We start from the raw sequence: 15456 nt of genomic DNA, 5'->3' as shown, positions 1-15456 counted from the left end.
CAACCTCCTTTCTTGCTTCCGCTGATGTCTGGCTTTGAAGTGCAGAAAAGAGTAAAACAGCCCTTCTGTTTCTGCAAGAGAGAGAATTTCAATTGGGGATTGAACTTTGTTGCATGAGACTGCTACCTTCAAAACACGCTCTGTTAATAAGCAGTAGCGTGGGGGTTAGGAACAGCTCAGATGCCTTTGTGTGCCTTAGTTATAAAGGGTTATTACATGACTGATCATTGGAATGGACCTTTTTGGAGCTTATAGTAGATCTTACTTGCATTTCTCTTCTATTAATGCTTTGTATATTACAGTTCTGTTCATGTAATCTCATCAGTAGAGAGTGTCATAAAGGATGAAAGGAGGTAGCTCACTTTATATAGCTCTTGTGGAGAACTATGCGTATGCTCTCCTTAGGGAACATTCTTTATTGCAGGATTTAATAGCAATACTTCCAACCGCTCATATATAACACCGTGCAAATGATAAGAATTTAGTCCAGAATTAATCCAAGCTATGGTCAAGCAGGATGAAATTTTGACAATTGTACTCTGCTCACCTACAAAACCATCATCTCCTTGCTCTGGTAACAAAGCAGCCAGCGTGGGAACGGTTCAAAGCCTGCACCAAGGAAGGTTTAGGCTGGACTAACTTAAACTGACCTGTCTGGACCAAATCTGGGCAAGGGAATGGCCCTTCAGGCTGCAGCGATACCCAGCTCAGCCATGGACCAGCAGCTCGTTGTCAACCCTTCGCTTGTGCTCACAGCTGAGACCCGGCTGAACCCCCTAACCCCAGATGACGAGGCTGTTTGGTTCTCATGTGATTCTGAGTATCTTTGAATAACTGTAGAGTTTGATACAACACGTCCATGCTTGGCTTCCTTTCACACACTCCTTGGGCAGCCCTGTTTTAATTGCAAAAACTGGATTCATAGTCTGGCCTTAATGGAAGCTGAAAGATGATTTCTTCATTGAAAGATGGTGTAGTGAAGGCTTTTTTGGTTGCAAAAAACCTGTGAGTCAATTTGTTCCATGTATAATCATTTTACTATTTGTGCCTTTCCCTTTTTCATGCCATAATGGGATTAATTAAAAGCAGCTGGTGATTGGATTGCGGAGCACTTACCGCTGGCGATGTGGGGAGCCCCGTGGTGCCTCCTTATCACATAATCAAACAAACTCCAGTTTGCCCAGTGCCACAGTGAGAAGAGTGTTTACTGGTTTTCATTGGAACAAGAACTTCTGATTTAAAATGACTGGTTGGAAATGGAAGATTTAGAAAAGAGAGAAGAAAAAAGAGAAATAGCAAAATTTATGATCACTCTGCAGGCGAATTGAAGTCGTGGTTTTTAATATAAAGAAGAGCAGCTGCTGAAAGCAAAGCAGAGCAGAATTGGCATGGGCAGCTTTAACCACAGGCAATTTCAGATTTGGAGAGCGGATGTGCTCCCGTCAGCGGAGCGCGGCAGCTGCGCTCACCGCGAGCTTTGCCACGCAGCCTGGGCAACGCGCCTCGCCCGACGCTCCTACAAGCAAACAATTTGGGTACCTACTGGGACTTTGCAGACTTTTTAAGCAGCACCGTCTCGGAGCAGAAGGACGTCTTGGTTTTCTCGTGCCCCACGCAGGCTGGGCCGCAGCCACAGGACGTTCTGGCAGGTGGGCTGTGGTCGTCGGGCAGGACCAGGCTGCTGCCCGCGGGCAACGCTCTGTTCTCCGAGCGGCTTTGCGGCTTTTCCTCTCTCGTTCCCGTGTCCTGCTCCAGGGGAGGGTTTGGGCAGCCCTGCGTGGGGACCGGAGGGACAGACGTGTCCTTGTCCTCGTTTGGCGTTGCTGGCAGGGTGGCCACCATGGGTGTGTTGGGTCTGGACGCCTCCGTGACTTGTGTGACGGGGAGGGCGCTTTCGGCTGCTGCGTGACCGTTCATGTGGAGCTTCTTCATGTGGTGCACGACGGCTGCGGCGTTGAAGGCTTGCTGGGGAAGGAAAGAAAAAACCCCACGGTCAGCAGCTGGGGATACCAGGCTGGGTGGGACAAAGGGACTGTCCCCTTTAGGCTGGTGAGCACCGACAGTTTGCACAATACGCGGGAGGTGAGACGTGCTTGTTCGTGGTATAAGCACCATAGTTTCCATTGAGTGCAAACTGTGGATGCTTTTGGAGACTACAACCCCTTCTACGTGAGGAAATCGGGGGGAACAGCTGAAAATTACCCTGCAGTGCGAAATGGAGACTAGAGCTGAGTTTTGAATGTAAGTATTTAAAATGCTATTGCACATGTGGTTCCTGTGGCTTTCCTCTGTCCGCCTAAATTCTTACAAAAACTCTTGCTATAAATCAAGTACCAACTTATCTTTAAGGCTGAAAGGAGGAAGAGCTGGATTAAGCTCCCCAAAAGATCTGGTGAGGGAGCAGCAGTTTCATTCCCTCAGTATAAAGACAAGAATCGTTTCCGCCTCCCCTTGACTTTCTTAGCAAGGGTGCTGTTTGTGCTAAATCTACCAGTGTGCGTTGCAGCAGGGAATATTGGTCCAAACATGCTATAAACAGTAACTGCACACAATTTTCAGGCAGCCTTTGGAGGATCTTCAGCTTTTGGGTGCTTACCCACACAGCTGAAGCTTATTGCTAGATGGCGTTTGTCGGTGAAATGGCTCTGGGCTCCCACCAGCAAACAACTTACCCTCCATTTGCTCTTTGCAAAGTTTTTCTGAATCTGAGCGCTGACAGATGGGTATATGTCACGGTGAAGGGCTGTATTTCCATTAATCCTGCAGATGGGGAGAGAAGAAAATGGGCTCGTAGGCAGATGGCATTTGTAAGGCATTCCACATTCTGGAGGCAACTAGCTGCTTTGTACGTTCAATCAGCAATAATTAAACCCAAAGGAAAAACAGCAACAAAATGTAACGCAAACATGCGCTTCAAAGCTTGGAAAAGCTCAGGATGGGATTTCTTCTTTGCCTCTGTTTATGGAGGCAAATATGCACAAATTGCATCTTTAATTATTATTTTTTATTGATTTTTTTTTTCCTTCACACCCAGGGCCCCGTGGATGTTGGTAACGGGGGAGACCCCCCTGTTCTCAGCCACCACGGGGCACGTGGAGCGAGACGCGGACGCTGGTCCGTCCCCGTGGCCACCGGCTCCTCTCACCATGGGTGCCGCAGGGCTTCTTCACACGTAAACCTCGTGCTCGGGTTCTTCTCCAGTAAATGGCTGATGAAATCCTTGGCTGTTGGGCAGGGGAGGAGAAGCAGAGAGAAAAGGTTATTTTCTCCTTGTTCCAAGATATGATCCTAATAGGACATGGCAAGCGCTAGTGGATAAAGATTGCGAAGGTGAGCCCTGAGAAGGTGTTTGTAGCGCTTCATTACTCCATCAAAGGGAGATGTTTTTAGTGAAGGGCTCCAGATGAAAAAATGTTAACTGGGGATGTACCAAACTTCACACTTAGATTATGTGCATTTGAGTTCAATTATTCAGCTAAAAAACAACTCTCAAAAGCATAAGAAAAGGCAAACTGAGCAAATTTAGAAGTTACCCTAAAGAGCAGTTACATCCTGCCCTTTATTTATTTATTTATTTATTTATTTTTCTTTTTTAAAATTTTTTTTCAGGAAGGACTGTAGTGTTTGTTATTAAGCCCTAACAAGCCTCCTGCTAGTTTTGTTTGTATGTATAAAAGATTGATGTTCAAAATATGCTGCCAAGATGCAGGTGAGCTCTGCGAGCAGGTTAGTCTGGTGCCAGGGGGCGATGGTGGCTGACACGGGAAATGTGACCTGATGGGGAGAAAAGGAAAAGGGAAAAGCAAAAAACAAAGTGGGAAAAAAAAAAAATGGAGTTCTGCTGCTTCCAAAGTAAAACTAAGCTCACTCTGAGCTGAGTTTGTGAAAGTCAGGGTTGTGTTAAAAGATGTTGCAGCCGAGGATGCTGCGTTACAGGCAGGATGCAAAGTTCCCCAAGCTCTGCAGCCACGTCTGGGGGTTTGCTGCTGTGTGTGTGACTCAGTTCAATGTTTCATCCTTTCCCTTCTCTGCCGAGGCAGGCGAAGGGTGTTTGGGGGGTACGTGGGGGCTCAGAGCTGGTGCCCGAGGGTCGCAGGGCTTTGGGATGCAGCTGTGGGAGGGGTCATGGTGCTTCTCAGTGCTGAAGCTTTACCTGACGCAGAAATGTCATCCCAAAACGGAGACTCAAACTCAAAGTAGCCTTCCTTAATCTTCTCAAACAGTTTGGATTCGGTCTCTTCATAGAAAGGAGGATACCCGCAGAGCCTGCAAGGGAGCAGAAAGCCAGCGGTGCTTCCACAGCCCGTGTGGGCAACAAGGGTGAGGAACAGAGGAGGCTGCCCCATCCATCCATCCATCCATCCATCCATCCATCCATCCATCCATCCATCACATCTAAGTGTATCAGCAAAGCTGCAGAAAAGAGTTAAAAACTGAACTGCAGCAGCGAAAGGACAAAGCCACAGCTGGTACGTAGCTGCATGGTGTGGGAGGAAATGAAACAAAACGTACCAAGGAAGATTGTATGATATTTGTAGGCAACTAAAAAAAAAAAAAAAACAAAGCATAGGATGAGGCACATAATAGAGAAAATGGGATTTCTTTCATCTCCGCTCCAGTACTTGATTGTCCACGTCCCTTTCATTTCTATGGTCTAGTGAATCCGTGCAAAGGAAGAATACACCGCTGCTGTGTTCCCACCGCAAAATGGGAGCTCTGGGATCGCCTCCGCTTGCTCTGCCACTCTGCGGAGGTGTTTGAAGTGATGGAGGAGTCGGGAAATTCATGGAAAAAATAAGTGGGATGCTGTTTGCTCTTACTCACAGGATATAGGTGATGACTCCAATGGACCAGCAGTCTACGGCTTTGCTGTATGGTTTCTGGGCAAGGACTTCAGGGGCTGCAGAACAGCAAAACCAAATGGAAATTCTAAGCAATAATAAATTATCCCATAGTGGGAGAAGCAGTAGTTGCCTGTACAGTTGGCCTCTGAGCTGCCAATGCAGATAATCAGCCGGCAACAGCCCCATTTACCAGTTTTGATCTGTGATATTTGTATCTATTTTATGCTATTGAATAGAAAGAACCACTGGCAATTTCTGCCTGCATTCTGAGGATTTAACCAGCAAGCTGTGGATCAAGCCAATGCACTCTAGTGCACATGAAACAAAATCCCATTGTGTTAAAATTATTTTTGTAATTTTTCAATAGATACATGACTAATGCTGAAATATATTGCTCTTAAAATTATCCTTTTCTTTGCGCTTTTAAACATTCTGGGATTTTGCAGTCTCTACGCTCATTTGTAACCCAGTCCATGCAGTGCATCTGTGAGTAGTGTGTTGTTGTTAACATTATTATGTATTTTTTTCCTTTCTGCTCGGCGACATACTGTACATACACGTGCTTTTTTCCAGGTATTCCACCAGCACAAGCCCGTTCCTGGTCCTTGGCTTACCGACATATCCAGGAGTCCCACAGGCGGTGGACATGATGCCGTTCTGCTCCATTTTAGACAAGCCGAAGTCCGTGATCATGATTTTGGAGTTCTCCTCAGGAGTAAGGTAAAGAAGGTTTTCAGGCTGTGAACACGGAGCGGGCAGAGGTTGTAATTTGGGGTAGAAAAATTGAAAGAAACAACAGCAAGTCGTGGGGCAGAGCCGGTAAAGCCGCAGTCCCGCTGGCTCCCCTGCTCTTGCTCAGGGACGGGTCTCACCTTCAGGTCGCGGTGAACGATTCCGTTTTCGTGGAGGTACTTGACCGCGGTCAGGACCTGGTGGATCACCACGCTGGCGTCTTTCTCGGTGTAAACTCCCCGTTCCAAAATCCGGTCAAACAGCTCTCCCCCGGACACCCTGTTGGAAACGGCAGTTCAGAAAGAAAAAGGCTGAAATGAAAACGAAACAAATCTAATAATGCTTTTATGTACAAGGCAAGATAACTTTCTGGTCTTTTTACAACTCCACCTGCGGCAGAACTGTACCTTGGGCAGCGGTATTTGTGAGGCTGAGGGGCTGTTGGATGCAATTTCGGGGTACCCACAAGTATTACTGGTGAAACAGGAGAATTTGGGAAAGGTTACAAAGCAACTCCTGGCAGGTCTGAGCCACAGGCATCCGGCTTTGCAGACAGAGCTGCCTCCAGGCTCTGCTACACAAGCGGATATATGTTTTTGTGCGATTGCTTCCTTTAGCTAAATTTGCAAGTTAGCAGGAGCAGCCGGGTGCTCGCAGCTGATGCCCACAGCGAGCTGCTTTCTCTGCAGCCGACATGTCGCCCGTTTTCATTTCTAGAAAACCCTGCGTGGCACAGCTTTAATTAGAAATGCTTCTATCTCTGCCCTGCTCAACTGCAACGAATTAATTTGCATAAAGAGATCCTAATCTTGGTTTAGAAACTTGCTGCTGGAATGAGCACGGGCCACGGCAGTGTGATAAGTGTCCGGGTTAGTTCAAGCCATGCAGCTCTCGCCCTGTTAGTGAAGGGTGTTCGAACGGCTCTTGTGTGAGCAAATTTTACGTGTGGGAGACTCCGGTGTGTAGGTGCTGAGATACGGTGCATCACCCCGGTCCTGCCACTCTTCTTCCTCTGTGGTCCGCAAAGAAACGGCTCTGCTGATACTTACAGCTGCATGACCAGGTAGAAGTGGGTTGTGCTCTCATAAATATCTTCTAAAGTCACAATGTTTTCATGCTTTATCCTGCAAAAGTAAAATGTGGGTCAGACGAACAAACCTGGCAAGGACAAAGTGGCTTCTCAAGTGGAAAACCCCACAGTCGTCTTGCTTTAATCGCTGGGCTGTTTTGTGGCTGATTTCCCTCGCACTGCACGACAGAGGATCCTTGACTGCAGGACCAGACCCTTCGTTTTTAAGCATCTGCCCTGGCTGCATCAGATGTATTATTGAGACTGCAAAGGCTTTAACTCTGCTGCTCCTTTCCCTGCAAATTGCTTCATCTATTTCCTTCCAGGGGTCTGGGGCAGTTTGGCTGTGTTGGGGTTACAAGCCCAACCAGGAAGCGAGAGAAGCAACTTTACCAATCTACTAATTTATAGTAACATCTATATATTCTTTAAAAATAAATAATTCTTTATATTATTCTTATTGTAGGGCCACACCTCTTGGGAAAGGACGTTTGTTCTACTTTACATTACAATGTAGGTACAACACTCACTTTTTCAACACTGCTATTTCATTCTCCAAGCTGCTGTCCCTTGTGAGCGGAGACTTCTTGATGCATTTCAGAGCAAAAAGTTTGCCAGTGCTTCTTTGCTTCACCAGGAAAACTTCTGAAAAGGCACCTCTGCAGAGAGGAGAAGTTGTATTTCAGTAGATGCTGCAGCTGTGAACTGGAAGGATACTTACAGAGAGAGGAAAAAGCAAGAAAAAGCAATATGGTAGTAATTTAAGTGGCTGCTGATTGTAAAGCTGGAGCTGCATCTCTAGCAGCCTCAAACTTAGGATATTCAGTGCAAAACTGTGCAATATGTAGGAAAAACCCCCACCATTTTCTGGGTGCAGGAGGAGGCACTGGCTGTGGTCGCGCAGTTCGGGTGAATCACCCAATGTTCCTTATGTCTGAAGTGCAAAATAACTGGGATAACCTCCAGTTAATATTTTAATTCAGCGTTTACTGTGTTTTCCTTTCTGCAGAGACTGCTAATACCTGGCGTACCCTTAGTCACAAAGTGACAATGAGTGTCTCTTACGTTCCCAGTATGGGTTTAGCCCAGTGCAACCATGAGCGGGTATTTATAACATGCCTAAAGCTCGCAATCCTGTTAAAGGTTTATCTTAGGCAGCCAAACATGTGTCTCTGGGATAGTGACAGTGCATGCTTTGCCAGGTCTGTCCTCAATCATCCTCATCAAGTGAGCAACAGATTAATTGCTGGCAGTTAAATGGAACTTGCTCCTGAGTCTGTAAAGCCCTGCGGGCAGCTGGAGGGCAGAGCCACGATGGTGACCACAGTGGAAACACCTTCTTGGTCAGGACACTATTGCAGCCAACCCAATAAACAAGGGCAGAAAACTTCCTGTAACCCCCTAAACAAAACCCCAGCGTACTGGGCCGATAGGTTGGCTGAGCACGGAGCTGAACCCATCTGTGCCTTTATTACCATAAATTATATGCAGTGGTCTTTTCTAGCCCAAAAAGCAGTTGGTGTAGGGACCTTATCCTTGTTCCACACGTTTTTCTCCTTTTATCCATTTGAGCTCTCAAGGCTGTTTTGTGGAAATGCCTTTCGAGTTCTTGAGGGCTCTCAGGGAACAGGCAGGGACGTCCTTGCCAAGGTCCCTCATCCGATGCTTGTGGATGCTGGGGGAAGGTCACAGTAAGTTTCCAGGTCATTTTAGGTCCCAGATCTTCGTTTATATTCTTCAGCTAGCTGAAGCGTTGCACATCGGAAAAAATCCCAATTTCTAACGCTAAATTTTCCTATTAATCTAATAGTAGGAAATGAACAACCTACAAGTCAGATGCTGGGACATCTGTTCTATATCTCTGTCCCAAACAGTTTATAATAATTATGCCCCTTATTAAAAAATGGTGAATCAACAAGTTGGCTAGGAGAGAACAAAGCTTTTTCTTACCTCATTCCTTTAGAGAAAGCTGCTGGATAATTTAATTTCTGAGGCTAACCAGGAATGCAATAATTCAAAACACCGCTGAGCTCTGGAGTTGCTGTTTTTAAGGAGCTTTGCTGTGGGTTCTAGAGTCACAGAAAATGTAGCCATGACAGAACTCGCTGGTGGAGGTAATTCAATTCCTCCTCCACCACCTTGGAAATGTTTTCTTGTCTCGTTCACATGAATAGGCAAATTAAGCTGTTAACTCACACAGAAGCATTGTACAACTTGAACATCCTTGTTCTGTTTCATCCCTCGACTGAGTCAGGGTTTATGAGCTAAATCTACGACTTATTATTCTCTTATTATACCTCTCCAGAGCCATCCCTTGACCTTGTTTGGCCTCGCAGCAGCAGCCAGACCAGTGCGTTCAGCAGGAAAAGAGCAAAAACTTAACTAAGCTGCCGCGCAGGCTTAGAGGGAAAGGAGGGGAGCGCAGGGCTGACCTGGGGCGGGTGGGAAGGAGCTGCCTCGAGGCCGTTTGGCAAACGTGAGCCATGAATCAGGGCCCCAGCCCAACCTTGCAGGGATGGAGAACCCACCCCACGCCCCCAGAGCATGGTCTGGCTCCGAGGAGACGTTTTCTTGTGGTGTTGGCCGAGGCAAGGAAGGGAAGCCAGTATCTCGAGGTGGCTCCGGTGGTACTTACGATCCCAGGGCCTCCATGAAAATGAAGGTTTTCCGGATGTTGCTCGTCTGTTTTTTCCAGGATCCGCTGTCCTCCTCTTCCTTGCGACCCATCTCCTCCAGAGTGGACACAGGGAGCACTGCGAGGAAGAGGAGGAGGAGAGAGGTGACTGGTGTGGCACGAAGAACGGGTCTGCTCAGGAAGTACCCGGATTCTGGGTGCCGTGAATGGTGTTTGCTTGCTCAGAGGAGTCAGACTTTTCAAGTACGTGTGATTTTGTGCTGCTTTTGCTTTTGTGCTGCCCATGTCCCCGCCGTCACATCCCGCTCCAGCCGTCAGTGCAGCGTCACACCAGATCAGCTGGGTTGGAGCTGGTCACCGTCTGGTAACACTGTCAGGATACTCATTTAGTGCCTGTTGGCAATTACAGATGTTCATACTGTGCTTGGTATTTAGCGGTTAAAAAACCCTACTGAATGGTTGTTAATTTTAACTATAGCATCCACGACACAGTGGATTAAAAGTTAGGTACAACTAGTGATGGAGACGGATTATAGTTGAGCTGCTTTATCGCTTAAATAATAAACAGTTTAAAGAGCTCGTGACTGCAAGGAGGGGAATTGATATAAAACATTTTGTTGATCTGTCTTGCGCAGTTTGTGCCGCCGTCATCTTTAATTTTTGTGAATTGATGGATCGTTTTTGCTCTGAGTCACAACCTTCCCATTGCCTTTTTGGTCTGTTGGTAAACGCAGCCGTGGGGCTCCCGGTATCTGAAAGATGTTGTGCTGCTCACGGGCGGCTTGACCTTGGTCCTGTCCCAGTCCCCCCCTAAACCCCCCAGTAAGCTCTTTAGGGGCTGGGCAGCACGGCTGTAATTCAGCAAATACGCCCTCGGGGAGCTCCCCGAGAGAATTAGTGAGAGCCCGGGCAAGGTCTGGGAGGCGTGAAACGTTATACAAATATCTAAGCGCTCTTAATGAGATCGGCTCTGACATTACAGGACTCGAAGTACACCAGAAGGTGAGAAAGAAGCCCTGAGACTTGAAAAGGGAAAAATAAAATAAAATAAAAAGTGGGTTGTCCACATTCTCGGGTTACAAAAGAAATGCACCAAAAATATCCCCGGGCAGCGGGGACTTGGGTGCCACCCGTGGCACGAGCAGCATCGCATTGAGATACAGATGAGGCTTCCAGAGGCAAAGCACAATCTTTTGTGTAAAAACAAGCGTTAGGAAAAGGCAGAAGTATTAAAAGCAGGGAAAAAGCTGCAAGATCGTGTTTCATGACGGACAGCTTAGATATTGAACTCCTCCTGAACCTCGTTTATCTCCTTAATTAGTGCTGTTTGAAGGTTTTGAGCTCCTTGACATAATTTTTTTTAAAGGTTAATTTAACATTATTGAAAACAAAATTGACTCAATTGTAAACAGCTGAAGGCTTCAGTCTATAAAATCACCATGGGCCAGTGTGCACTTGACCTTTATTTACCTTTTGGATTCTGATGCACGTGTAACTCCTAGAAATACAACTCCTTATAAAATCCAGCCATGTCTTGCTGTTTAGAATCAGTGAAGATCCAAAGTTCCTCACAAAAGTGTTAATCAATTAGGAGAAACCTTTCTGTCAATATTTTGATCCCCAAAAATGAAGTTTTTATTTGCAGTTATCCATCCATCCCACCCATTCAAACCTACAGAGCTGGAACATCAAAAAGAGGATTTTCAGCAGAGACGTTTGGCTGCTGGGTGAACGTGAGTTTTATCCACTTGAAATAAATATCACATGCGTGATGCTAGTGTGGTGGTGAATGACGGGTAAAATTCAAATGACCTCTCTGTTTCTTTCCCAACCTGCTGTCAAAGAAAGAATATAAGAATATGAAGTAAAAAAAGAAAAAAAAAAGAAGAAAAAAGAAAGAAAAGTAGGTCAACCTGGCCTCAGGGACAAACAGTATTTTAGTCTCTGTCCCTGTGCTGATGTGCAGCCTGGTTGGCACAAACTCTTTGGGGGTTGGACTGTCCCCCTCAAGCAGGAGGTGACAGTGGAACCCATTCGAATTTGGCCCATTCGAGCACAAACATCAAATTTGCCCAGCGTTTGCTCATTTAAGCTCGATGCGCTTAGTATTCTCATGTTGAATTCCTTATGAATTCAACAGGTTTCTTTTTTTTTTTTTTTTTAAATGGATTTTCCTTCTAGGGGAAGGTAGTGTCGTGTTTTCTTTAGTCTCCTGTGAATCATCTGTTCATCTTACAGTTCCTCCTCCTGTCGTTCTCTGCGTACGGCGTTCGGCTGCGCTGGGTGAGCAGCTCTGGCTCCCTCCACGTGTGTTTGATTTCCTGCTTTCTCAGTTTTTTCGGTGCCATCATCAGCAAGTCATTTCCTGCCTCCCCTCGCCTTTCCACTGCTATTTTGAGAGCAAAATGATGAAATGTTTGAATTGCCTGGAATGTAAAGCTGCGTATGTGCTCAGGTGATGAATACTTGCCCACCTTCCTCCTTCTTCATCTTGGATCATGTTATTTTCCATACTTTTCCCCCTCTCTTTTGATACTTCCCTGATGCAGGCTCTGGGCACTCATCTTTATGTTGTCTCTCTATCTGGTTAAGCCACTAATTGCACTTTGCAGCAGTTTATGAGGATGCAATGATCGATATATATTTTTTTTAATCATTTTTTTTACTATTATTTATTCAGGCTCTGGCCCAACAATGTCTAGACTTTCTCAGTGCAAGCACACAGCTTACGGGTAAACCGGGTTTAATGTCGCTTAGCCGAAGAAGCTTTACTTTCCCCAAGAACAGAAAACATCCCAACGCAAGTTGGGCAAACAGGCTTTGTGCCTGGACTGGCAGTTTTTCGTGCCATATCGTGTGTCTGTCTGCACATGGGCCGATTTCCATCACACTCCTGCCGTCCTCGTTTGTCGGGTCCGTCCTGACGTCCCATTCCCATGGGCACCGTCCCCTCTCTGCCAGGCACAGCGGTGGGATGCACGGAGCGAGAACACCCAATACGCACTTGGAAAACGCATTATTTGAAACACCCGATCTAGACAAGAGTTTGGGTCTGCGCATTTCCCCATTCACCTTTTGACAGTGCAAGAAGAGCGGTGTGTTGGTTGCTTAATAAAACGGAAATGCTCATTGATTAATGTACCTGAAGACATTTGGAGATAAAAATGAAGTACACAACATTGCCTTAATTTGTTTGGCCTCCCTTTTCCCCATCATAACAAATGAAGCAATATGCAGGGCCTCAATCTGACGCATACATGCAGAAAGTAATAAGTAGTTTCAATATTAATGTCTAACCTTTGGGCTCTTCTACAGACTAAGTCAATAAACGTGACGGCCGCTGTGCTCTGTCTGATCCAGCAAATGACACATCGCTGCTTAGAATGTAATGAGTGTTATTATGACCTTGCTTAAACATTTCCTGAAGAAATTTGTTCCACTTTCATCTCTCGCAGTAACAAATCCATCTGCAGACAGACATTCTGCTTCTGAATGGATATACTGCATTAACAGCATTATTGTAAGGCATGATTAATAGTCTTGTGACAAAGTTACATGTGGAGGGGGAAGATACATGCAGCTTTCATGATTTTCCCTTTGGAATTAGAAAGAAGTTTACAGAAAAAAAAAAAAGAATACAAAGTCAAAGGGCTTTGCTTTTAAAAACACACCAAAACAAGCAATCTCCATGTGAATGAATTAACTGCCAGGCCAGCCTCTGTGTTCAGGGACAAAAGAACAAGAAATTGAAAACACGAGCTCGCCATTAAAAAGAAATCCACGTTAAACGTCTTGTATTCATCCCACCGCCCCATCGATTCAAAAGCAGTGTGTTAACTTAGTATCCTTGGCGAACACTTGCAGAATCACCGTTTGCATTATAAATATTTCAGATTCCTTAAAATACTTTTTGAAGTAAAATGTCAGAAGGCAGCTTTCTATGAAATTGCTAAATATAACGCATGTGCTGTAAGATACCACACTAACAGTCTGTGCGGAGAAGTCCTCCAGTATTTTCCTGTTAATAGACACAATTAATTAAAACCAAAACAGGTTAGCCAGCATCCCACCTGCTTCACCGCACGGAACAGACAGGAAAAGCAAACGGCTATTAGGGGAAATAACATTTTTGCTTACCCGAGTCAGCGCGAACGAAGCGACTCCTGCTCGCCGCCGCTCCGGCTCCCGCGGTCTGCGGGGATTAGAGCTGGGGAGGAGGAGATGGATCCGCCGTGATGGCAACCGGCACGGTGAGCACGAGCTGCCGGTGGGTGTGCACGTGTGTGTGCGTGTGTGTGTGCACGGCAGGGACGGGTCCTGCTGCCCGGAGCACCCGCTCCTCGCAAGGACCGGGTTTAGTGCTGAAATCATAGAGTGGTTTGGGTCGGGAGGGATGGTAGAGATCACCTAGTTCCGGTCCCCAGTAATAAATTAAAAGAGCTAATTGCATGCAAGCGCTGCAGTCAAGAAATGCGTTTTCTGCCAAATAAGTGGCACAAAGCACAAGCTTTTTCTTTGCAAAGGATTTCTGGGCTCAGCTTAAGGTACCTGAAACAGACCCACAGGGTGGCTCCTACTGCTGGGACTTGCTCAGATTGATTCCTGTCACTTGCTACCTGTGCGAGATGACCTGTTTGACAGCAAGTTGTAAATACTCTGCTGCATCTGAGCGACTGGCCATGTAAGAATTCCTCCTGGCTTTTTTGCAGAAAAAGAAAAATTTGAAAAAGAAGGAAACTTAAACGTAGTTGGTTTCAGTCAATTATGTTACAGCAAGTCAATCGGATCCAGCATCCACATCTGTGTGAAATAACCCTCAGGTAGATAATAATGTCTAAGGCAAGTATCACTGAAAGAGATTAGGAAAAAATAAGCTGCTGTTCCCTTTCATTTAGCTCGTTTTGCCTTGGACAATTTGCCTTGATTAAACAAATGACTTCTTGGTATTAAAAATGCCCTATTTATTATTATTATTATTATTATTATTATTACTACTACTATCACTATTACTATTATTATTATGATGATGTGAGTTTAGGAGGTCTGTGGGGCCGCACAGTGTGGAGCGGGACTGGACCGGGACAGTTTTTCCCACCAGGATGCTCCAGCAGCCCAGATCTTATCTCCAATACTGGAGAGTTGATACTCTCCACCATTTTTAGATGGCACAAAACCGTGGAGAAAAATCATTGCAGCAGGGATTAATCTCCATCACCAGAGTTTTGGACTATTTTAAAGCACACAATGGCTGTATTTTGACTTTCAAAACCTCTGCGTGTGTGCATTCCCAAGAAGCAGAACACATATGAATATAGGAAATATTAATCATTCTTTGAATCTTTTCTATAGTGTGGGATTTTTAGAGATGGTAATAACAACTTTACCGACTGCACTCTCAGTTGATTTACACTGCCATCTAGAATAATGCATGAAAAAGGTACATATCATTGTGAAGTTTAGTTTTATATCAGGAATAAATCAACTCTGAGGCAATACTAGAAAATCACATTATTTTCCTTAATGTTTTTTCGTCAGTAGCTCAGTTCCAAGGCGAAGGCTGTTTGGTACTCTTCATTTCTTTGTTGGCCAGACTCCATTGCTGCGAACTCCACAGCGTCAGGGGTTTTGGTCAGAATTTCTGGGTGCGGATTTCAATGTTAAGATTTTATTTAGTGCTAGATTTCGGTGGGATTTGCATTGATCTGATGCTGAAATCCTTGTAAAGCTTCATCTATTCCTCCCTTTAATGTCTTTTGTGTGGCCTCATCTGTCCCTTCTCTGCAGCGAAGGGGAGCCAGTGAGACACCAAAATCAGAGTAATGTGAGGTCATTTATTAGAGTATCCCTACACCATAGGTAAATATATATGTCCTAGATGTATGTAGGCATAAACAAGGATGGGCAGGTGAATCCCTTTGCTGCAGCACAGATATTTCCACCTGCACCCCTGTGTAAAACCCGTCTGAAACTATTAATTCCAGTTTTAAGACCTAAAACCAATTAAATGCTTTTAGTCTTTGTCATATTCAGTGCTCAGCTTGCTTCTTATTATTTTATAAGATTTTGGGTTTTCTTATTAACTTCCTCTGGAGTTATTTTACTTTTTTAAGAAAGCTATCAGCAATCTAGCTAAAAATTCAAAAGCTACAGTTAAAAGTTGCGGTGTGAGATAACAG

The 15456-nt window shown here is 45.3% G+C and overlaps 1 protein-coding gene across 1 annotated transcript; it reads right to left on the bottom strand.

Annotated features, from left to right (window-relative positions):
• Nucleotides 1-1122: 1122 nt before the first annotated feature.
• CAMK1G (calcium/calmodulin dependent protein kinase IG) lies at nucleotides 1123-9372 on the bottom strand. Its single transcript, XM_065649203.1, has 11 exons — nucleotides 9281-9372; nucleotides 7176-7304; nucleotides 6626-6700; nucleotides 5717-5855; nucleotides 5459-5582; nucleotides 4825-4900; nucleotides 4154-4266; nucleotides 3146-3224; nucleotides 2673-2760; nucleotides 1544-1965; nucleotides 1123-1246 (listed from the first exon to the last, which is right to left on the bottom strand). The coding sequence occupies exons 1-11, from the start codon at nucleotides 9370-9372 to the stop codon at nucleotides 1153-1155; spliced, it is 1431 nt and encodes a 476-aa protein (XP_065505275.1). The 3' UTR covers nucleotides 1123-1152.
• Between the last annotated feature and the right edge of the window lie 6084 nt (nucleotides 9373-15456).

Source organism: Caloenas nicobarica, chromosome 21, assembly GCF_036013445.1.
Source record: "Caloenas nicobarica isolate bCalNic1 chromosome 21, bCalNic1.hap1, whole genome shotgun sequence".
Classification (NCBI taxonomy): Eukaryota; Metazoa; Chordata; class Aves; order Columbiformes; family Columbidae; genus Caloenas; species Caloenas nicobarica.
The sequence above is the reverse complement of the archived record's forward strand: the minus strand, read 5'-3'. Positions and strand labels throughout refer to the sequence as shown.

What these genes read in the sequence shown, in the direction of transcription:
- CAMK1G (XM_065649203.1), bottom strand. Translation starts at nt 9,372, where the DNA reads ATGGGTCGCAAGGAAGAGGAGGACAGCGGATCCTGGAAAAAACAGACG. An exon ending in GGAGTCATCACCTATATCCT is followed by an intron (nt 4,267 to 4,824) that starts GTGAGTAAGAGC and finishes GCTCCCTTGCAG; the next exon opens with GCTCTGCGGGTATCCTCCTT. An exon ending in GGATGACATTTCTGCGTCAG is followed by an intron (nt 3,225 to 4,153) that starts GTAAAGCTTCAG and finishes CCTGCCCAACAG; the next exon opens with CCAAGGATTTCATCAGCCAT.